Source organism: Cebidichthys violaceus, unplaced genomic scaffold (genome assembly GCF_023349555.1).
Source record: "Cebidichthys violaceus isolate CVI_PGR_0920_01 unplaced genomic scaffold, fCebVio1.0.p SCAF_83, whole genome shotgun sequence".
Taxonomy (NCBI): domain Eukaryota; kingdom Metazoa; phylum Chordata; class Actinopteri; order Perciformes; family Stichaeidae; genus Cebidichthys; species Cebidichthys violaceus.
Window position 1 is genome coordinate 626657 of NW_027176968.1, and position 24946 is coordinate 651602.

Here is a 24946-nt window from a genome sequence, read left to right on the forward strand (position 1 = left end):
AAGCTGTAGTTTCTCCTTCCAGCTAGTCTGTGAATCGATACATTTGAAGACTCTTCTCCTCTTTTCTCCTCCCCTGCCCATAATGATCTGTAATTACTGTTTGCTCTGGCTGCTCTTCTCTTGCTTTCGATCCATCCCATTTTCCTGCCCATTCTCTCTCTCTCTCTCTCTCTCTCTCTCTCTCTCTCTCTCTCTCTCTCTCTCTCTCTCTCTCTCTCTCTCTCTCTCTCTCAAAAGGTGCTTTATTGACATGTAATCAGAGCAGTAGCAAGTCTGCGGTCTCTCCTCAGACGGACATGTTCTCTGGAGACTTAAACTAATGTTCACTAACCAAACAAGCCTTTGACAGAACACAACTCAACAGAACAGGGCATTCTTACACCCCCTGACCTCCCCGCCTGACTCCTGAACCCCTTTCATCCCAACCCGAAAAACAAAGCCAAGGTACAGCCCAATACATACCCTGATGATCCAAAGAAGTCACCCTGACCTGCTTGATCAATGTGTGACATGTCTACAATTGTCAGGTGGGATGCAGGGGAAGAAGGATTGGGTGGGAAGGGGGGTATGGAGGAGTGGCGGGGCAGTAGTTTAGCGCCGCCGGCCAGCTCTGATTGGCAGCCTGTAACGTACCTCAGGGATAAGGCCTTACAGAGGGGAGATCTAGCCCTGTCATCCCCATCGCTGTCATCATCGTCATCCTATTAGCCTCTCCTTCCTCCGTTTCTCTCTGTCTTCCTCCCTCACTTCTATCCGTTCTTTCATTTTTTTTGATGCTGTATCTTGTCCTCTGTCAATGCTGTGCCTTGCTCCTGTATGTGTCAGTAAGCAAAGTGGTTTACTAGCTCAACAAACCTTTGCCAAAGTTGATGGGAAAGTTAAGGTAGAGTTCTTTTCTAGGTTTTATTTATACTATATATTTGCATACAGTACTTTACATGCCAATTACAGTGCAATCTTCATTTATTTATTGTTTAAAGATTAAGAGACAAGTGTAGTTATATACAATTTTTTTTCCTTGTAGCATGTTCTTTTTCTTTTTCTTTTTCTTTTTTTTTTAAATGGATGTATGTTAGATTGTATGATTAAGGCCAGCATTCCTTATCTCAGTAACCCTTTAAGTATTTATCTTACAGCTGTTGGGAACCTGTAGCTCATCAGTCCATGCATTGCAGTTATCATTGCAGTTTAAAAACATGTAACCAAATGTATTTCGTTGTTCATCTCCTGTTGCGGCCGTGCACAGCCGAGCAGTTCTTGTAATGCTTAGAGAGACATGTAGCAAAGCAAGGCCTTAGGGTCAGTTCAAGTCATCTGTATTGGGATAAACGTCGCTGCCTTTGGCTTTTTTTTTCTGAGTAGTGTTATAATGAAGCTTCTGATATCTTTTTACTGTGTTATTGCCAAAGTGCAGGCTTCTCGTGTCCACTAGATGTTGCGTTTGCAGTCGTCTAAAAGGGTTCTGTGATGTTCTTCTGTAACGACACAGCATTACGATTATTATTATTGTTATTATTATTCTCTCAAAAGGAAAAAAAAAACATTAACTTGATCTGTGATTATGCTTCTTTTCATATTATCTTTTATTATTTTGTTTTGTAAAGCAAAATGTGCCATTTTGAAATGTAGCCCCTTTCAAAGGAGAGTTTTTAACACAACCTGATTTCACACTGAAAGGTAAAAAAAGAAGAAAAAAAAAGGCAAAAACAATCATACGATGATTTCAGGCAGATGATGACAATAATAATAATATTGCCGATTCCTTGTTCAGGCTAGTGCTGGTATAGCAGTAGTTAGTATTTTGTATCCAGTATTTTGCTAAGAGATGATATACACAGATATCTATAGAGCTATAGAATGAGATGGTAATACATTATGACTAACAGAGTTGAAGCACTTTTTTATGCCGAGCATTAGTCTTGATGAGGTTAATATGAGCGAGAGGAAACGCGAGGTCCATCGCTCTGTTCCAAACACTACTGCCAACGCCGTCTGTTGCATTCATTGGCATTATTCTAGTCGTTGGCGTCACTGTGACATTTGCATTACTGGAGCATGGTTCTGTGCCTTTTTTGGATGGCACCCTGCTGCCTGTAGAATGCAAACTACGGCAACAAAGGAAGTACAGTTCATAGGGAGTACGGTTTTCCTTTCTCAGACGTGCTCACGGTGTGTGCACCTAGCCTGTTGCATTGTAGTCGACAGGTCATGATATGCGAGTTGTCCTGTTTTGAAACCCTTCATGTAATGTCGCCCACCCACAGCCCCCTCATTCCCCTTTTCAGGCCGTAAATGCTCTAATGGGAGAGCAGAGGTGTTTGTCCGAGCTCAGGCTAGTCACGTTAGTGTTGTATAGTCCGAGGTTAACACAGTGTTAACTGTTAAGGCTGTGTGTTCCTGGGCAGGGTACTCCCTTTATGTGCTTTGTTTTTATTAATTGTTTTTTTCAAATGCTGGTGATTTTAAAGAAACCCCGCCCCTTCACCCCCCACCTTGCAGCTCCTGCACATTTGGCTTGTATGTCAAGAATGAGAGACCTTTTTTTTTTTTGCCCAGCAACCCCCACGTCTGTGCCTTCTGATCAATTAATTTTTTTCTTTACTTTTTTTTTTTTGTACGTTTTAGAGTAAGTAGAGAATTTTGACTGAGAATTTGGCGATTTGACAAACGTACAGACACTCACAGGTATTTAACTATTTTTTAAGCGAGAGAAAAAAAGAAACATATTTTTACCTCACGATTTAAAAACAAACATTCCAATGTTGTCATGGTCTACAAATTGAGAAAAAAAAAAGAAATTCATGCATTTCTTCTTGTATTGTAAATGTTAGACATTTTCATATGCATTATATAAAAGAAACTGCCATATCAATTTTAATGTATAGATTTTTGCAAATACTACCCTATGTATGTAAGACGTAACTGTATCGGTAGCGTATATATAATATATTTATGCCCAATAAATGTTTTGATTTTCTTTTCTGACTTTGTAGCACCTGTATGTTTTATTGTGTCTGTCATTATTCATCAGCTCTTCTACCTACTCTATACATGGCTCTACGTATAGTTCTGTGCATGGTCTCATGCTTTTTTATGGGTAACTTTTCTACAGATAAAGATAGTATCACATGAGATGTTTGGTATACAAACTAACGGTATGTTCCACTGATATTTACTGTTGTGCAGCAATATTGATTTTTATCTTCAAGATTTAATGAGAGAATGATTCTGCTCTGATCAGATACACCTTTATGTACTGTTGAACACAGCTGAGTAGTAACCAAGATTTATAGTATAGAGGTTTAACTCATGATTAATAGTCTGAATTATGTCTCAAAACAGTTGCAATTCTTCAAGTGGATGACATCTTAAATGTCAGAGGGACTCGTATATGTAATTAAAGACCGTTTTATCTTTTGTCACTCCGTTTGAAGAATGTAGAGTGAGTGTGTTAGTGTCCATTTAAGCTGGACTATCAGTGTGAAGAAGTGTCGGAGCTAGATTTACTCTAGCTCCGACACTTCTTCACTTTGATAGCCGAGAAGAGTAAATCACACTCACGACCGTCAACTGCTGTCAGCAAGGTGCGACCAGAGAGAGTCTGCTGCTCTGCAATTCCCCTCTTCCTTCAGCGACCCGAGGACAACAGGGGAATGATGGTCTTTGACCTTTTGTGTGAGCATCCGCACGGGTTTGCGGAAAGTGGTGTCAAAAGTGAACAATTAAATAGGCAGTAGCAGAACAACACTCTTCCACTAGCATAGGTAAGAAAGGACATATAATAAAAGTGTCTACAAATATTACAGTGTGTGCAGGCATGAGACAGCAAAAGGCATGTGCTCAACCCAGTTAGTGAGGGATTCACAATATGAGGTGAGGAACTATGAAGGTATATTTGTGTCTTTATTACGCAAACAAAAAAACATTTTTTGAAAGCAAATTTCTCGCACTGCAATCAAAAATCAAGTTTGTAAGTGAAAATATATAAACTGAGAATAAATTATTTGTTAGTTTTGCTTATGAAACTAGAATTTTTGGCTGCAAATCAAAAATCTACACTTTAAAAAAACAAACAAACTATGCTTTCAAAAAAACCCAAAAACCTACGAGTTGAGTTTGGATGTAGTAGGCGGGGCATACACTGCTGAATGAGCCAGGAGTATCTATTGGTGGGTTCACTTGGATCCCGGCATCTGCTTCCACTGTAAACACTGCATATGTCCCAATCCAGCCTGCATCCTTCGGTGGACCCGAAATGAGACGGCCTATGCTACAGAGGACTTCCTGTTTGCGTCACCAGCTAACTTTATGCTGCCGATATGTTGATGAAACAATATAGGTTTTCGTTTTGAAAGTGTAGGGGTTTTTTTTAAAGCAAAGTTTATTTTTTTTTAAAGCAAATGTTTGAGAAATTTGCTTTCAAAACATTTTTTTTGTTTGCGTAATAAAGACACAAATATACCTTGATAACTCTCAAAAAACCCACACAAATGTGGAGCGATCCACAAACGAATGCAGCGTGATTCACAAACAAATACATACAAATCCACAAACAAATAGAAAAATCCACACACAAATACATACAAATGCAGAAATATATTTGTGATTTTTTTTTTACATTTATATAAATCCTAATTTATTTATGTGTGCATTGGAATGTATTTGTGAATTGTTCTGTGTGCATTTGTAAATCGAATATATTTGTGAATTGTTCTGTGCACATTTGTGAGTCTTTGTGCATTTGCAATTATTGAGACTGATCTGACCCCATACTCAGAAGGCATCAGGGTTTTGGTAGTGTGTGAATTACTGGCCAAAAAGCACAATTTAAGTGACTAAATATGGTATAATTGTAACCATAAAGTGGACAGTTTGGTCCTATAGGCTCCTTCTTTTCACCTGTCAAAGTGGACTGGAGCAAGACATTGAATCCCAAGTTGCTCCCCTGCTTCATAGCAGCCCACTACTCCTAAATGCTTAGGATGGGTTAAATGCAGATACAATTTTGTGCATCTATATAATTGTTTCAACGTTTTTTTTTATGATCTGTGGTGTCAGATGTGTCAATTCTTCTTTGAAGCAGCCAACTTCTTGTGATTTTCCCCAACAGTGTTACCTAAAGTTTACAGAGAACAAAAAATCCAATCAGCTGCTGTTTGGATGCAAAACCCAAAGGAGAATGTAATGTTGGGGCACAAGTCTGCAATTTAATAGCTTCATCAATAGCTGCAGGACAATGAAGAGCACAACCTTTTTGCAAATTTTACCAGATGGACTACAGCAAAAGAAAACCAGGCTGTGTCCCTCTCCTGTCAGCAAAGAATCATCACCATAGCATATACAAACAGCCCGTTATTTTTTTTAACCACGGCTACAGAGATGACATTTGCACGGTTGGTATACTTGGGCCACTTAAGTTCAGATAATATTTGAGCAACTATTGGATGGATTGCAATAAAATCTTGTCGAGACATTCATGGTCCCCAGAGGATGAAGCCTAATGACTCTTTAGGTGAGATGTTTCAAGAATTTTTGATCGATTTTGATGAAATGTAATACTTGTACCCTTCAGGATGAGATGTAGAACCTTATGTGATCCCTTAACTTTACATTTAGCTCCATCTTTTGTCTTCCAGTCTTGTTTGAATGGATGCTTATTGCAGGATGTATTGTCATCGTCAGAAGGTTGCTCCATATATCCATGTCTGTACAGGCTCCCAATAGTGCACCTCTGTGATTCTGCACCACCACAGACTCTCCAAAAGATGTCAAGTCTGCTCAGGCCAGCACTTTGCTAAATTCATTCACCAAATTAATTTCAGCTTTCTCGAGGGTGCATATACACATGCAAGTGGCAATAAGTTGTCCTAGCCTGCACCCGCTGGTTTACCAACTCAAGTGAATACTATATTTACAGTACTGGCACACACTGATGAGATAGATGTGGACTCTTCAATCACAACCCAATTTATTCACTCTCCACTGCACAGCCCACATCTAAATAAACTATCGTGATGTCTGACTCATTGATTAAACCTCTCTACTGTCACCTTTTGTTTTATTGTCCATTTTCATCGCACAATTGTTTTGAAGAGGGATCTCTCGTCCCTGTTCTTTCACACCTCTCCCTCTCCTCACCAATCATCCACCCACTAACCATCTTCTACGAGTCAGCTTTTGTATAATTAATTCACTTCCTTCATTACTTTTTTGGTTTTATAATTTGTTCTGTGTGGGTTTTGCAGATGGTCCATGTGTTTTATCAGATACCTGATGTTGCCTCAAATGAGGGGCCCTTTGGAATCTGAGGGCAGAGCCAGCTGTCTTTGAAGCTGTCTTAGGTGATGGAGGGGTGCTGTGCCTTGTGGCCACAAAGTACGACGCCAGCTGGGATGAGAAAGATCACACTGCTGCGTCTCTGTGTTAAGACTGCAGTCGACTGACTGCTGTTACTCCCCACAGAGACTTACATCATTTAATGAGGTATAGCAGGAACACATGAGGGAAAAGAACACAGGCCTTGTCAAGGTGCAGCACACGTCTTTCCATACTGAGCGGTTTGGTCTTCACTTCAATGATGTCTAATGTGGGTTGAAGGTTAATGTTAAGTGGTTTGTTTATTTCACTATCTCTTGGTTTGCTACTTGCATCTCTTACCTGTTGAAGACAAATTGCTACCTGATTGTCAATTGTGTGCCGGTTTGTGTAAAGAATACATATATTGTTAAAAAAAAAAGAAAAGCAAAGAGGAATTGACTTTTTCCTTTTTTACTTTAACAAGACTTCATCATCGACAGATACATCACCCAGTAGATGTTTACAGACATTATCAAAAAAGAAAAAAGGAAAATATGAACGTTCACTGTTTTAATTATACATCCTGTAGATTAATAAATAGTTTGTCAAGACATCAGTATGTACAGTCAGAATTTTTTTTTTAACAGAGATACATTCTTCAGAGCCCGGAGGCCATGTTTTCAAATCCAGTGCAGATTAGTGGAGGCTGCTGCGGTGATTTGGACTGCTAAAACCATCTGAGTGTAAAGCATTACAAAGCATCTATTTACAAGTTAAAGCAAGCACAATATCATCACGTATAGACAGTTCACTGATCCTCTTTGTTTAAAAGGGTGCATGATACACTTTACAAAATTAAATTACTTATGTTATTCCATCTTAAACATATTTAAAGAAAAAGCTATTTAAAAAAATATTCTTGTAGAATAGTGTTGTATAGGTTGGCACCTTTGGCATATTTGAATGGTTCTATTTTGGTTTACACACCATCATGCACGGTAAAGTCACCCATGAAAATTGTTTCCACTGGGCACCCATGCAATCCTTTTATTTGAAGCAATTTAAAATCAAATTTTTGACAAATCAAGAAACAAGACGAGTGAGACATACATACTGGACCATAAATTACATAGAGCCTTTTTGATTTAACACGGAACACTTTCATGCCACAGAAGACTCCACAGGACAGCTAATACTTCAGGCTGACTGCTATTGTACTTGTATGAAGGTGTGAGTGGGGAAAAATGAAAAAGTTACTTAACCTCCCCAATGGTTTTCATCACTTACCAGGGTGCACATTGCTTCAAGATTGCTTCAAGAAGCATAAGAAAAGTTGTCAAATCAGACAAATGTGCTACATGTGTTGTATGTTTGGATCCTGTACCCACACAGCTGTAATAAACATAAAAGGCCCTGTGCTGTATGTGGTATGAAGTTAACTGACATCAGCACACCTGAGATGTCTGAAGTTAACAATGTTTCAATGGTGCAACGTTCACAAGATTCAGAAAGCTGAGGCATTTATGACCACTCAAATGATGATTTTTTTTTTTACAGTCTCACCAATCAGTTTTCTTTATCTAATGCACCAAACTGATACTTAATTGAATGATACCTTATCAAACACTTCTCTTGTAAGTAGCAAGAACCTGCGGCTTGAATGATGTTGATCATTTAACAAGAATGCGATATAATTACAACAAATTTAGACATAATTATGCATTCTGTAAATTCACAAAAAAATCTACTTGCTTTGTGGCTCCCATGAACCAAACTCTGCACTTATGTGCTGCACAAAGCTACAGGAACATCACCTGTCTTCATTTCAGGGACTCTAATCAAACACCATTGGCTCTTCTTGGCAGCATCAACACAGCTTGGACTTGCATTTGCAAGACACAGGGCATTCAGCGAGTCAAAAATGAATACAAGTGAAATCTTCTCTCTCTAACAATTTACAGATAATCACATCAAAAAACATGACACCTGGCGTACAACACACACATGCAAATGCTCTCTCTCTCTCTCTTTCACACACACACACACACACACACACACACACACACACACACACACAGTCACTGCACTGCTGCCCCTCTGTGAAGGAGTACAGAGCAGTGCCACAAGTTCTACAGTGGTTTCTTTGTCATCCAGAGTATGAATACAATATAAGGCAATTGTAGTCTATTATATATATAGATATCTATATCTATATATATATATAGATATATATCTATATATAGATCTATATATATAGATCTATATATAGATATAGATATATATATCTATATCTATAGATATAGATATAGGTATATATATGTATGTGTGTGTGCGTGTATACGGGCATGCGCGCCCACGTGTTGTTCACATTTGGATCAATATAAGCTCATCAGGCTGTGTATTTAGCACTCCACCAGTCATGCTTTTGAAATGAATAAGCGGGCACTTGCTGAAATGATCGAACACGAAAATGAACTGTTTGACACAAATTGAAGTTCTATTGATGCATGTAGACAAAGTGGACAGAGGATTGTAAGCTTTTTGTGGCTTGCGCTTTTCTCTTACTGTTTTTTTTTAGTCCAAGGGGCGCTCACATGATCAGAGAAGTTTTACTTCTGCCTGACAGAAATAATGACTCACTGTTATCAATTTATGACTGGTAGTTTTTTTTCAAATCATGTCCAGACACTTTGACAGTGACACATTTAGAAGCTGACTGTGGATTCCGTCCAGCCGTTCGAGCCGTCTCCTTTCATACTGCTGGCTGTACGGCCTCGTGGCGGCTGACTGTCAGCCAGTCCAAAGAGGCGTGCCGCTGCGCCCCGGTATTTCCAGGACATGGTGTTATAGAGGATGGGGTTGATGGCGGCACTCAGGTAGAAGAGAACAACGGAAACCAAATTGCAGTATTCGGACAACACAGACAGCAGCGGGGACGGAGCGTCCAGAGAGCGAAAGTGCACGTAGCGACCCACATGGAACGGCAACCAGCACAGGACGAAGGCCAGCACCACCACCACTGGAGCAGGAGAGGGGGAAGATGAGTGAAGAAGAGTGAAAATGAGAGGGTGGGGTGGAGAGAGGAGAGGGGCAGAACATTATTCAAATTGCAAACAAGTTTAAATCTAGTTGTTAACTTCTTCTATTTTACAAAGCAAGTTAGTATGCGTGTGCGTAATCTGCTCGCTCTGCACTCTCACCAAGCATCTTGATGGTCTGCCTGTTGCTTTTGTCCCGGTGAGACACTCGGGAGCTGATGCTTGTCTCTCTATTTCTCTGCCACAACCGGCGGCCTATGAGGCTGTAGACCACTGTGAGGCAGAAGACCGGAATGAAGAAGAAAACAGAGTTCAACCACACCATGGCACCCATCAGGCCCGACTCCACTGCGTAGTGCGTCATCTTACACTCCCGGGTGTCCTCCAGGGGAAAGTCAGTCTCATTCATTCCCAAACTAAAATTTGGCCACATGCTGTCACGCTCCACTCCCACCATGACAAACACGGGTCCAGCGCTGAATAGCGACACTGTCCACAGTATAAGAATGAGAGCACGCACCCGCCTTTTGGTAACCAGGGCCTTGGCACGCAGCGGGAAGCAGATCGCCAGGTAGCGCTCCACTGACAGCGCGGTGATGCTCAGGATGGTGGAGTAGGTGGATGACTCTGACACGAACTGAAAGAGCTTACAGAGTACGGCCCCTAACCGCCAGGGCCTGTACCTCCACATCCGGTAGAGGTCCAGTGGCATACAGAGGAAGATGAGCAGGTCTGATACGGCCATGCTACACAGGTACAGGTTTGTAGTAGTGCGCATGTCCCGGTACTTACTGACCACCAAAATGGTCATGACATTCCCGGTCACCCCGACTGGAAATAGCATAGCACAGGCGACGGTGATGACCGTGAGAAGAGGGATAGAGTAGTAATTGAGAGGAGGCAGGCTAAAGTCAGCGATCCTCGTGGCGTTGTGGGTCTCCTCCCAGCTGCAGTTATGGGAGAGGCACTCCGAGAGATTGGGCCAAGAGGGCATGCTGTCGTCGCGCGGTTATTCAAGGGGCCGCGCCTGGCCCTGGCTGCTAAAGGCACACCAGGTCTGGGATTTCTCACGGCCCTTGGCGCTGCTCCTTTCTCCCATCATCGGCTGCGGAGGTGATCGTGAAAGGTTGGCAGCCGTGCGTAAAATCAAGACCCGCTTTGCATCTTTAGTAAAATCCTGTTTACAGTGAAGGTGCAAACGAGTCACAGTTCTGAGCGGACAGGGAACTTCTGAGATTCCTCAGGGAGCAGAGAGTTGATCCTCTCCAGAGGCTTAAACAAACAGGACGCTATTTTTGGTCGATCCGAATCATCCACTTCATGTGCAACACGCACTCCAAAGTGGTCCAACACTGTTTTGTGCTGAAAGTACTTGTTCAAAAGAAGAGTAGACGTGTTGGGAACAAAACAAATTTTCCACATCACCTACCGAAATTAATGCGGAGGTTTATTCCAATCGAAACAGATGCAGCAGAAAAAACAAAGCACAAACATCTGGCATCCAAAAATATATTTTTTAAATATGTTTACACACAAAAAAAGAACATAATGACAAGTTGTGTCCCGCGTCCTTTCTGACAGTAAGAGCCGCCAGCAGCTGTGTGCTTTGGATGAAATGAAACATGAGAATCCTTCATGCGCCAAAGAGTCCCAAAGAGTTCCCATCACCAGTAGCGCGTCTCTGTTTGCGCGTCAGACAAAAACAAAACAGTTGATCGGTAGATGAGTTGTGCCGGACAGCATGTGATGGTGAGTCAGAGTCAAGGTCGTAACGATGTGGCAGCAGCGGTCAACATCTGTCCTGGAAAGGGCACCGGAGCTCAAACTCGGCCGAACACAAACGGATTAACAATAACCACAGTGAAAACAAATATTGTACGACGGAACGGAGACAGTTTTATAAAAGTCACAAACACCAGGATGGAACGACGCATTGTCAACATTATCGCAAGTGGGACCACAAAGGATTTAAGTAGAATAAAGTAGTGGAGAATGATAAAGAAATGTATCCCGGTTTTCCAAATCTGCTCCTCTAGTATCGGTGCGTATCCAGTGTGTGCATCCTGACTCCCAGCGTGCCAAACATCATATACAGATGCAGTGGTGCCGCTCAAGGGAGGGTGATGGGGGGGGGGGGGGGGGGGGGGGGGGGGTCTACAGTCAGCCCAGTGCTGCAACGCCACCTACAGGTGCTTTGGTGCAGTGATGCCTGGGGTCAATGCCCACCAGTTTAAGAAGATCTGCTTACCACCAAGTCTGGCAGAGATCATAAGGGGAAAGAAGGGTGACCTTTCGAAATGGTAGTCTGTCTTTGAGAAAAACTCAAAATGCGGCTTTGCAGCAGATTCTGCAAGGAGGTGAGTAACAAAAAATGTTTTTACCTACAGGGTTCAATTTGTCATCAGCATAAAATAATGAGACCCTATCTGGCTTTTGCTCCTTTAAATGATCTGCATATTTAAATAATGTTCTTTAATAGAGCCATTAGGGGTTAAGGTTTAGAAAGTACAGTTTTGTACTGATGTGGCACTTGTGAGTGTGCACCATTCCTGCCGTTTGCAAATTAGCAACATGTGTCAAATCCCACCTTTTATTGCAAAGAACTTTGAATACAGGTTTAGACACACAGACTATTATATGGAGAAAGTCCATCTTTCAGCCAGATTAAATATGTTGCATACTGCATGTTAAAGCAGAGCCACTTAATAAGATGGCTATCAGCTGCAAAAATATAGTTTCATGCCTTTTTTGGCTGATTATTGAACATTGTCACTGGCTTTAAAAAACAAGATTTAGAAACATTTAGTGTTTGGACAATGTCAAAGATGCAGGGAAGTAGGGAATGCAGTAATGCCATTGTCCAAAGTAGCCTGTGTCCTTATTTCTTTGATATTGTTCATGATCTTTCAGTGAATACATTCTGAAATGGAATTTAAAGGTATCTTAACCACATTAGATCATTTACATTTACGAGAGTCTGAGGCTAGACAGCAGTTAGTGACACTCTGCTAAGTGTGTTACATTTCAGCAGGAGAAGTTTATCTATGAGGTGCTTCATCTCCATTTTGATTAGACTTAGGCTACAGGTTTATTTTATGGTAATGCATACTGCATACTCAATTGGTTGGCTCAGTTCCATGCTTTTATTTGTACCTCTAAATTATACATGGCATAATACTTTTTACATGGTACAATTAGATCGTTGAGTATAGTTAACACTACTGCGTTTTGGCTTTGGGGTTGTCCAGAAGAAACACCACGCTATCTCCACAAAGTCGAGAAAATTCCACGTGTCAGACTGTAAGATTGACAAACATTGTTGTTGCCTATTGTCTGAATGGCTGAGGCCTAACCGGTAAAGCAAATTACTAATTTCAACTGTGAATCTCCTGATGTTTAGATGTTTCTATTTCTATTTCCACAGCACTGATGTGATTCTCATGTTTCAAATATTGTTATCTGTCTGCCCTTTGTACTGTGTTTGCCAGCAGATACCACTGTGTTTATGACCACTGAATTATGATGCGAGAGAGAGAGAGAGAGAAAGAGAGAGAGACATGAATAAATAGAGGAAGAGAGAACGGGAGAGATCCTATGGTAGTGAAAAGAACACATAAGCAGGACACTTGTCAGGAGTCTTGTGTCTTTCAGCCTCTGTGAGACCTTTTCATCACATCTGGTATGTATTCTGGGGTCATACAATATGTGTGTCCTGACAGTACTCTGTGTGTGTATGTGTTTGCGCATGCAAAAGTGTGTATTTGGCCTTTTTGTAATATTCAGGAAAAACCTCTGAACAACCTTTGGACATCTGTGTAATCTAACAACATTTCAGTGGGCCTACGCTCTTAACAAGTGTGGTAATGATGATAATAGCCAAACAACACGCTGAAGTAACCTCTATTTACCCAGACAAAATGGCAAAATTGGACTGTTTCTGGGACAACAAGAGGTAATAACAGCAACATTGGGTATTTTCACTGAAATGTTTCGGCTGTATTTCAGTGTCAGGAGAGCTTTTCCTGTTTGGTCTTTTAATGGCTGTGATCTGCGTGTTGTGGTCTCCTGTAGTTTCCTGCAATTCATTTTTTGTGTTTGATATTTTTTATGATTTTATTGCTGTGTCTTATGCAATACATGTTTTCCACTTGACTGTTTCTGTCCTAATTCTCTGTGGTTCATGTGATTCTGGGGTGTGTCTGGTTAAGTAAGTAACATACTGGGATTGTTTTGGTGTCATTTTGTCTGAACTATGCTTCCAGGGTGTGATAGTGGAGTACGGGGTAAAGTCTCTGTCATGAAGATTAGCAAACACATTTGGCAGCAATGTGTGCAATGTGTCTGTGTTTGGATTGTGAGGGACGTAGTGCATCCCTTCATCCACAAGATGGAGGAAGAGATCTGATTTAATATAGAGCATAAACCGTTGGATGTGTATGAGTATTTATTTGGGCCAAACGAATGAATGGTTTTGGCAATATATGTGATATGAGGGGAACACACATGTATGTATACACACAGGTATGCACAACTACATCTAATGTTTGCTGTTTCTTTTTCAGAAATCCACATGTTCTTTTTTAACTTAAGAGCATAAACGATTTTGACCACTTATGTTTGTAGTGGTGAATTGTTTTGTCATTTATGCAGATCAATAAAGCCTTAAAAAGACTCAACCCACATGCATGCAAAGGTAGAGGTAGACATGTTCCTAAATGCACAGAAGTGGATTGACAGACACACACACACACACACACACACACACACACACACACACACACACACACACACACACACACACACACACACGCAGACACGCACACGCACACACACTCACATATATACATATAGCCAGAGTAACATACATGCTAACATTCACAGACTATTTGGAAAGAAAAAAAGAAAAAATCAGAGAGAAAGAAAGTGCGTGTGAAATGATGAGATAGTAGGCAGGACCAGTGTCAGTATTTCCTCCACCAGAGGACTCCTCCTACTTCACTAAAAGTCCAGAACTTTTTTTCCCCCCATCCAATAAGAGAAGTATGTGGGAGGAACCCCTTGCCTGTGATTGGTCCAGAGTTTTACAGACTCCTCCTTCACTGAGGAGTTGGAGTGAGTTGCCCTGTTAGTTTTTCTGAGCCACTCTTACCGAGTTACATAGCAGACGTGAGCACCGGACTAGCTGTCTGCTGCGGCTGTACGGTTCTTTGTTTGCTCAGCTGGAGACCGGGTCTTAGTGTTGCCGTTCCAGTCAGTGAAGCCAAGTGGATTGATCAGACTGTCCAACATGAGGGCTGCACGCCCACAGAAAGAGCAGGTTGGTAATGTCTCCCTCTGCTTGTCTCTATGTCAGCTCAGTTCTATTTGCGTCCATGGGCTGGGGTAGGGGGATACGTGTCTCTGTGACACTCCTTGGGTTTGGATTGTCAGTGGGATCATGTAGGAGAATGTAGCATGCTTGAGTTTTGTCGTTATGTTTATTGCTCCTGCACGTCTGCATCAGGGTCATAGCAAATATGTATTTAACATGGCAAGGTGCCGCTCTGTCTGTTATTCTTGGCTCAGGGTGGGTGTGGAGATGAGTTCCTTGGTCCTCCAGTTGTTGTTGTTTACTTTTGTTTATGAAATACTGCATCAAGTTGTGTGTTACCTGCTGTGTAAGACTGCACAGGTGTGTGTGTGCTGCTGCCCCCTTCTTTCTGACACCCTGTTGTTGAAGGTAGTTGCTGCTGCTGGAATGTCATGGGAACGCTGGAGATATTTTGCTTTTCTTTCTCCGCTGCTCACCCCACCCAACTCTCTTGTCTCCTCTCTTTTCTTCTGTTGTCTTTGTAACTGAATACACATGGTACTGACCTCTGGCATTCAGAAGTCTTTCTTTTGCACAGGCAGTAGCACAAGGATGACCTCAATACTTTTCTCCGTTGTGGTGCCAGCACACTCAAACTCTGTTCCGGTTTTTCCTGCCACAGGCAAGTGTGTGCATGTGTGTTTATCTGTACCGACCCATACCATGGGATTCTATCTTGCTCGGTGATACATATCAATCATTAATCTGGACAGTGGGAGAATTCTAGTCCACAAGACAGACAGTTATTTGACCAGAGTTATTGCAGTTCTTTTCTTCTTCCCGGAAGGTTTGGAAGGATTTGAAATGTTTTTAGCCTGGCAGGCAGATTTAGTATATTGTAAATTTATTCCAGATGTGGAATACAGGCTGGTATGCTCCTGCCATGTGGTGAAACCCATCCCACAAACCCTGTTTGAGATTCCAACCGCAGTCTTAAAAATGTATGGATGATTTAAACATTATATTTATGCTTGGGCAACAACCAGACTGCATCACAAGACTGTTCGTAGCTGATACTGGAAGGGTGTGTGGTTCTCAATGATCCCTCATAGGTTTTTATCTAGTTGATGTTATATTGACAGCATTGCTTTACTGCTGCAGACAGACTGTAGAAGACAAAAGATGTCCATGAGATGCAAGAATAGATGTTAGTTATTTAGATGGTGAAACATGTTCCTGTGCCATTTGGCACTCGGACTACCTTGTTGCGCCTGTGTCTGTGATTGTTTTACCAGAGTAGTTAATTTCTGGCTTGTATACACGCCTGAATGTCCTGTGTATGTTCTTGGGTATAGACGTCCAGGACAATCAGGTGACAGTCATCAGTGGTATTTTGCCATGCATTGGATCCACAGACCTCACTGTAAACAGTTGTAATAGGGACTATTTGTTTGTTAAAAAGCAGTTCAGGTGAAACCTCTTCACAGCCTGATTTGTGGGATAACTGGGACATTGTTTCTGAAAAGACATGCTGTTGAATTTTTCTTTTTTTTTTTTTTAAATGATTGTTGCTGTTGGCATCACAAGTGAAAGTCCATTTTACTCCATTGTATTGGGGTAGCAGCCTCTAATTCACCATCTCAACAACCATGGCTAGATACCTCTGGAGATGGTCATTTGGATGAACCGACCTTTTCGGTCAAGAGCCCAAATGTCCTCTATACTTTCTGTCCCACTTCTGTAATCATGGTGCGATAGAGTCACTTTTTTTGTGTGTGGTCGGTGTACAAGTTATAGTTTGGTGGTCATTTCCAGGCTGTGGTACTGAGTCAGGCTTTGGAGAGAGAGAGAGAGAGAGAGAGAGAGAGAGAGAGAGAGAGAGAGAGAGAGAGAGAGAGAGAGAGAGAGAGAGAGAGACTCCATCTCTCCTTCAGTACAATGATGCCTTGTGTTACTGCCAGCAGAACGCCACTCCGGCGCTGATGACTTGTGGCCTCTCTTTTTCTGGCATCTACTGTATGTCTTGCTTTCTCTGCCTCTCTGACCACCCCCTGTCCCCCTATCTATGGTGTGAAGGATTAGATAATAGGCAGCTTTAGTGTGGGCAGAGACAGAGAGGTGTTATAGACCTCTCTCGTTGCTTCTCTCTCCCTTCCTCCCTCCATCTTCTCTCTCTCTCTCTCTCTCTCTCTCTCTCTCTCTCTCTCTCTCTCTCTCTCTCTCGCTCTCTTTCTTTGTACCATCTGCGCCATGAGGAGCTTGGCACCACTCAATGTGTGAACGCCAAGCTAGGTTTAGGTTATCTTTATTGTATGTATGTATGTATGTACAGTATGTGAGTGGTAGTCCATTACTCAAAGTTTGTGTTTACATATATGTATGATATCTTAACAATGACTTAAATCACTCATGTGTTTGCCAGTACTTTTTAAATGTCAAGCTTATAATCACACGTCCAGGAATAGATGATGCATCTCACACGTTATCTATTTCTTCGAGCACTCGATGGCCTAATCAGTGACAGCACCTCCGCTGATATTGACATACTGTACTGTAGATGCTCAGCCCGCCTCCAGTGTTCCCTTCAACAATATGACACTTTTCAAACACAAATTGCAGGAAAACCTAGCGTAGAGGGACAAAAGTAGAAGTTTCAGCTGCCATTTAAAATGGGCATGAGTTCAGTTCATGACACTTTTTGGATGAAATATTGTGAATACACCGATACGGATGGGATAATTAGGCAGCTGGGGGTCACTGATAAAGAAGTCTGGCTTAGAGGTGATGAAGAGCAGTTATGACAGTATAACTTAAAATGAGTCGTTTGTCATTGTGTCACACCTATAAAAAGGAAAAGTCTGCTTATACTGTTATAGGGATGTTCAGTGATTCCACAACTTTGTAATGAAGTGCAGTAACTTGTTTTTGTCATGTCTAATTAAACTTGAGCCAGTGATTTCCCATTTTCCCCTGAAACACCCAAATCTGACATGTATTTAGGGCAGTGTGATATCAAATTTCCAAATAATTTACGTGATGCATATACCGATGTATTCTATTCAGATTGTGTTGCATTGCTGGGCCTTTGTATGGATTCAACTCTTTAAAAGTGTCTAACAATATTTCAGTTTTAGTGACAAATTTTATATATATATATATTATATATATATATATATATATATATATATATTATATATCATTTTGCTCAGGATCATTGCTCCCAGAGGTATAATTGAATGTCTGTATGAAATGATTTACTGGTGGTATTGCAAAACAACTTTATTGTAGCTGCAATGTAAAATCACATTGTCTTTGTTTGGCCAACAATCTGTACGTGCTGACGTCTCTACCACCAGGACGCCCCAAAGCAGAACACGGAAATCTTTTTGTTTGAGTATATTCGAACTATAAACATTCTCCACCCAGCTCTGGTTGTTCTGATGTTCAAAAGCATTCAGGATTTAGGTGTAGGTCTCATGCAGTGAGCGCAACTCAACTCTCAGCAGTAGCCACAACATGGCTCAAAAACCTCAACTAGAGCATGTCTCATCTTTCATTTTTAAAACCTCAGAGGGCAATGCTGATAAATATCAATAGGGCAACTGGAACAAAATTAAGTGTAAATACAACATGGGGCCACACATTGGACTAAAACAAACTCACTTAGCCCAGCTTCTCGGAGAGACATGAATAGAGTGTGAGAGTAGGATGAATGAATTGAGTGCATGTTGAATACAGTATTGACTGTGGATTAATGTGTAATTTATGGTCATTGTTCAACTTTTCGTACCACTATCTAACAAGCCCCCATTTGTAAGTTAATGAATCATTAAGAACAACTTTATAGCCACATTGGTGAGTCATTCAAAATCAGTAGTCTAATATTTAATAACATCAAAATCAATACATATATAATATCACCTGTGATATTGATGGTTTTCTTCTTACCTTCAATAATAACTATTTTAACACATATATTTAGAAAAAAAAATACCAAATGTATTATTTGCATTTGAAATAGTTTTGGCCCCAAAAGAAGAAAAAATGAATTATATTATAGATAATATAGTTTGATGATATTGGTTATATCAGTAAAACCATCAGTTTGATCTTATAAACCTTTAAAAGAGAGTAGGATCACAGGTTCACCGTTCTCCAGTGGGACATGCGTTCATCCCAAAAGTCTTGCTCTGCATTTGAGTGAAATATCACATCCTCAGGGCTGGATTTAGTTTTAGTAGAATTAATGAAGGTTGGTCTCTTCATGAAAGATGTACCAATATTTTCTTACCCTGTGGTGCAGTGTGAGGGACTCAATGTTCCATGCGTCACATGTTGAAAATCATAATTTTTCTGTAAACCTCCACAGTTCTTCTCCCACTCAACGTTCTTGTATTTCTTCATCAATGCATTGATTCCAACTAATTGACAATTGAGAGGGATGCTAGCACATGGAGGGCGAGGCGGACGCTCTTAGCGGCTTCTGTTGATATTTATATTCAGGCAGCTCGCTGGCTGTTGAAACTATTGCCATGACAACAGGACAGGAAGCAGGAAGTGGGCAGCCTTCCACTGGAATGTAGGAGAGAGATAACTCCCTCGTGTTCACGTCATCTCTCTGCTCTTCCATCAGGTCGCGTACTGTAGACATTGATACCATGACCAAGTGCTTTTGCACGTATGTATGTGCGTGCAAATGTTTGACATCTGATACAACACATGCAGACGTTCAAACCACATGCAGCATACCAAGCCCCTCTGCAGTTAACCTCGATGTGGGTCAAGCATGCATGTGGTTATTCTTAGGGAGGTAACTGCACTGTCATAAATACTTCTGGAATCTAAGATTGCATGCTACACACACACACACACACACACACACACACACACACACACACACAAAAAGAAAAAAACACAACAACCAGTGGGCCTTGTTGATTGACCAGGGTACGCATAAAGCTGGGAGAGCAGGTAAGGTGGGCAAAATAGGGATTTTATTCACCCAAAGTATTTACAATAATTAGGATGGGTAACAAAATCAAGCCAAAGTGACAAATCAGAATTACTATATAAACTTAACAGTCTAAGTACAACATAATTAAACACAACATAGTGAGTGATCTTCTGAGCAAGGGACACTGCCTCCCCATCTCTTAACTGCATGATATATACAGTGCTATGCTGGCCAGTCCATAATTAATTGCAGGGGTGTGAAGACATTCCTCCCCTGTGGTGCAGATGTAAAGGCTGCTGACAACACCCCTCTTGCTGTTGTAGAATGGTACAGTCCAATTGTCCAGGCTAATCTATTTAGCTTAATTTAATATTATCTGATTGCATGCACTCAATCTAGAAATATAAAGTCAATCAAAACAAGTGTCTTCATGTCTTGCACCATAATTTAAATAGTGATACAGCACCTTCACTATGACTGGTTGATGGTTTGGCTAGTTGCAGCCGCCACAATGACATTGATATGTCTTGTATGTCTAGACACCAAATTTAGTTTTAAACAAAAGATTAACTTTTTGTTTAGGACATTCTGATATACATTGTGTTGCTTTGTCTTTGTTTTAGGGTATATGGTGGAAAGACACAACTGCATGATCTTGTCTTTTTCCCTTGAAGAATACAATACAAAAATGTGTTTTGATATCATATCTAACTCACATGTATTCATATTTTTATATTCATTCAGTTGTTTGACCAAAGATAAGTGAGCAAAATGAGCCCTCTATGCACGAGGTACTCAAATACATAGTCATAGAGCGGCGCTTGCAAAATGTGAAACATGGCGGTGTCACGGAGACAGGAAGGTTGGATTAAGGAATTAATAATTAAGATCTAAAAACTGCGAAAACAAAACATATTTCTGCATTAACCTTTTGTTGTGTAAGGTCGCTAACCAAAAGGTGTGATAGCCAGGCCGACATGCATAAATAAGTGTTCATTGGTGAGTTTTCTGCGCTTGACCTTTGCACTGTATTTATATTTAAATATGCCGACCCACTGCTTGTGGGTCAACACTGTCTTGTTGTCCAATTCATTTTACAATCATTCTGCTGGTAGCTTTGTATTTGATTTGAAGATGGTGCCGTTTTGTGGTTTTTACGCGTGTTTGTTGTTGTAGAGTTTAGGACTCTTCACAATGGTCTGGTGTCTCATTGATAATTACGAATACTGGTCCTCGTGCTTTTCTCAGATACAATCTCTCAGTCTGCTCATGCTTATGTGCACCCTTTAATGATCCCATTCCACTTTTTCAACCTGGGCTCCTACCTCTGACAACAAGCTTGCTAAATGCGGCTGCTAGCCTAAAAAATGACCGGTCAGTTGTCGTGATTTGTCACGCGCAAGAAGTCCGGCCCGAGCAAAGTGAGCTCCTTAGAGCCAATGCTGACTCAGCAATGGACAAACTCTGCTTAGGAGAGTGAAAACACTGCTTCTAGAAATATTCTTAATATTCTTTTTTTTTTTAATATTCTTTTTTTCCTCTCAGGTTGTTCTTCTGAAACATCGTGGTGAGGATGGGGAACAAACATGCAAAAGCAGTCAAAATTTTTTATTAAAATCAACAATAATTGATGCTGATCATGATTTAGAATCGGCAGTTAACGTCATTAAATATAATAAAGTCTGGTAAAATAATAGGAATCATTACTTAAATCTTATACATAAGCTTCCTTATTAAAGAAAAATAACTGAATGAGAGATGATTGGATGAATGAAGGAGTTCAGAGATAACAGGAAACACAGCCAACACTGCAGGCAACTGGTGGCTGCTGGTGACTCTTCTGAATGTATGAGCGTGTTGGCTCTTGTTCAGTGGAGTGGTCATAAACACTTTCAAGCTGTTATCTGTCGCTGTACGTGTTCATGTGGTATTGACTTGTCACGAGCATTTTTAGCTCCAAACAGAAGAATTTGGCAGTTTGCAGGGAAAGAAGTGCAATCTACCTGTTTCTCACTTGAGCAGGGTGTATTCTCAGGCTGGGTTTTATCTGTTCAGATTAATGTTAAATTGGGATAGATACGGGGAATGTTAGATTTCGGCGTTATAGACATTATTATTTTGGGAGATGAATCTAGTCAGTGCATAGTCCTTAAAGGAATGCATCACCTACAAAATTACCATTTGTAAATCAATTACTCACCCTGTGTTACCTTGAAATTGTGAAGGAAAATGTAGTTTTTCCCACATGCCAGAACCCAAAAAAGGAGAAAAGTCGTAAATGAGGGCTGCATTTAACAACAAAACTATGTCAAAACACTTAAATAAAACAGTCTTGCACAAACAGTCTCCCGCTTGTGCATAGTTTTAGTAAGGTTAAAGCAAAAATGCATGTTTGGGGTTTGGAAAGCAGAGTGGATAAATGAGACTTTGACTATACTGTGCGAGCTGTTTGAGAATTTGTAAACTTCTATATAGTTTTGCTGTATATTTTCATTTCCTCTATAAGTCTCAGGGAACACAATTTTTGTTGACTGTAAAGAACCGATTGGATTTTCTGTGTGTGTGTGTGTGTGTGTGTGTGTGTGTGTGTGTGTGTGTGTGTGTGTGTGTGTGTGTGTTGTTCCCATGCCAACACGCTTCAGAGAAAACAGTCCAGAAATCCGATGAATCACCAAAACCTCATCCCTTAGTGCTGCTCCTCCCTGTTGACCGTAGGCCAAGAAGAAAACTGGTATCAGTGACTTAATGCTAGACCGTCACAATACTTCTGATTGTTCTGTCTCACAGCTGTGTGACTGCTATCTCTGTAAATTTCCAGTAAACCCTTTTGTTTCTTGTCCATGAAGGCCTTCTTCAAGAAGCAGACATTCAGCCGTCACTAACTAAATATTTAGTTAGTGACGGCTGACTGTCTGCTTCTTGAAGAGTGCTGTCAGATGTGAACACTTTTAATGACGTTCTGCTCAGCTTTTCATATTAACAGATACTTTTTGGATTATTTTTGGATCACTGTGAGCTGGGATGAGATGGCGGGCCGCTCCCTGCTCTCTCATCTTATTACATTAAGCCAAATATAACATTTAATGGAAATAATCATAAACTCCAATCCTACTAAAACTGTCCATTTAATGAAATATCTTTTCAGATTTTTTTTGTGCTGAGTCAACTGCTCTCTTTCTCTCCTTTCCTTTCTTCCCATCTCCTGCTGTGTCTGGTTCTTTTCTACACTCAAAGGGAGGTTTGTTAAAGTGCCACATGTGTTTGGGGTAGTCTCAGATGACTAAGCATCCTGCTTGGTGGTGTTTTGTGTGTGTGGGTCTTTCTTTTCAGTGTTTCTTGTTCTTGGCAGTATCCTGCACTTGAAAGATGTACAATGTATTGTAGCTTCAGCACTGTTATTCTTCACACCCTGCTGTATCCTGTCTCTGTATAGCAGTATTTTACAGATGACTGCTTTTGGGACTAAGCTGAAGTTGGAGCAGTAGTGTAGCAAGCTCATTTTCCTAACAGGTCTAACAGTTTTTTTGGCGTCTGAAGAAGTGTTTATTTTTCAAAATAAAACCTGTGTTTTCAACGTTTGCATATTGGTGAGGTAATAGTGGAACTAAAACAGACAACTGAGCACACTTTGTCCATATTTGATTGCTCAACATCCACAAACATGACAATATGAAGCCCGACATGTGCTGCAAATATTTGTCCATCAGTCACCCTATGACATTTGTATGTTGATCGTGCAGTATGCTTGTATCATGTATGAGCACTAGTTGTATGTTTACTGTATGTTGCGTGACTGCACGTGTTTGTGCATGTCTGTTTTTAAAAAATTCACATGGGCTGACTGGAGGCGCGTGTGTGTGCATGTGTGTGTTTGATGCCAAGCTTCGTCAGGTCGTTATCAGCGTGGTGTCTTTATTTTATTTTATTTCATCTTATAAATAATGCTGAATATGTACGTATTATAACTTAACAAAACAATGTACATTGAAATAAAGAACATATTTAAATATTTAAAAGTTATTGACATTTTTGGATATATAATGTCACTGATAGATCACTAAATAAATAAGCTGTATTATATATATATGTAGATATTAGTGCCAGTCTTATAATATTGGCTTTTATTAGCATAAGTCTTGAACTGGGTCTCAAACTTCTGGCATTTTTTAGGTTTTGTGTCAGTTCCATAAAAATCCTTAAATGCCAAAAATGCTCTTCGTCTTTATCATTTACTCATCAATCGAACATTTGCACTGATTTTGACTTGAATTTTGGATTTATTTTATGAAACTGATGCAAAGACCAGTGTGTAATAGATGAAAATCAGAACATTTGGCTGTTTGTCTCAAATATGTATGTATATATATATATATATATATATATATATATATATATATATATATATATATATATATATATACACACACACATATAAGTCATTAGTATTGAGCAGCAGCAATGGACTGAACCTCTACCCAGTATCTTCTATGAGGAAGTAACACAAATGTAGTTTGTGTAGTCATTAAACATATGTCATCACATATGATTATATGATCTGGATGGGGAAGAAGTTATGAGCTGATTCATTCATTGTGTGCGTCAGTAATGAACAACTGAAGTCAGTGAGAAAGTTAGTTTGTCATTAACTGGATTGGAGTAGGTCAGGTCTGAGGAATGTCTCTGAAGTCACAGACAGAAGTGGGGAGTATCCAGCTATATTTTCCAAAGGAATTTATTGACACGTTTGTGAGATTTGAATTGAGGAAGGCGTGACTTCATTAAAGCATTAATTGAATCACTGAACTGCTGAAGAGTTTTGATTCAGTCATAATTGCTACTTTAAAGCTGAAGGGATGGATGACCTGACAAATAAGTTGTCAAGCATTCAAAACTTATTTTGCATTTCTCTTTGTTGAGAAAAACACTTATTTACAGCAATTATTTGGTCCCTCTGACTTTCATCATACTGTCCTTCCTCAGACTACGCAAATAATTATCATAACACATTTTAACTGTTGAGAAAACAAAACATAAAAAACTGCATATGTTATGTTTTCATATTGTTTAGATATCAAAATGAATGGCTTTGTAAAATATCTATGTGGTGACCGTTAAACCTGCTCCAGCTGTGTCAGTAGTGTACAGTTTCTTAAAGCGCCTTCATATTTGTTGTCCTTGTGGGACTCCTATAATAGAACATGAGGGTGTTGTGTAACAAGTCATGATCAGTATATAATGGAAGGTTAAAAGTCAAATGACTCTTGGTGGTAATGTATGTGCTCTCAGGAAGCAGTTACAACATAGACAAAGTCATACAAACCCACTCACTCTCAAATTTCCATTTATTCCACAGTTTATGATGTTTTT

The 24946-nt window shown here is 40.3% G+C and overlaps 2 protein-coding genes across 3 annotated transcripts in view; one reads left to right on the forward strand and one right to left on the reverse strand.

Annotated features, from left to right (window-relative positions):
* Positions 1-8950: 8950 nt before the first annotated feature.
* ghsra (growth hormone secretagogue receptor a) lies at positions 8951-10400 on the reverse strand. The gene is made up of 2 exons (XM_068702364.1): positions 9498-10400; positions 8951-9316 (listed from the first exon to the last, which is right to left on the reverse strand). Exons 1-2 carry the CDS (start codon positions 10327-10329, stop codon positions 9003-9005), a joined length of 1146 nt encoding a protein of 381 aa, XP_068558465.1. The 5' UTR covers positions 10330-10400; the 3' UTR covers positions 8951-9002.
* Positions 10401-12941: 2541 nt separating this feature from the next.
* The window catches only part of pld1a (phospholipase D1a), a 32865-nt gene continuing 20860 nt past the window's right edge, over positions 12942-24946 (forward strand). The window contains exon 1 of one of the 2 annotated variants that reach the window (XM_068702330.1): positions 12942-13014. The gene's annotated coding sequence lies outside the window, so the exon portion shown is untranslated. Of the gene's footprint in view, positions 13015-14490; positions 14653-24946 lie in introns of those variants that run through there. The other variant, XM_068702328.1, reaches the window with a different exon arrangement.

Bases quoted from the DNA above. Each gene is read 5' to 3' on its own strand.
- ghsra (XM_068702364.1), bottom strand. From the start codon at position 10,329: ATGCCCTCTTGGCCCAATCTCTCGGAGTGCCTCTCCCATAACTGCAGC. The intron at 9,317-9,497 runs GTGAGAGTGCAG...CTCCTGCTCCAG, and splicing joins GCAGACCATCAAGATGCTTG to TGGTGGTGGTGCTGGCCTTC.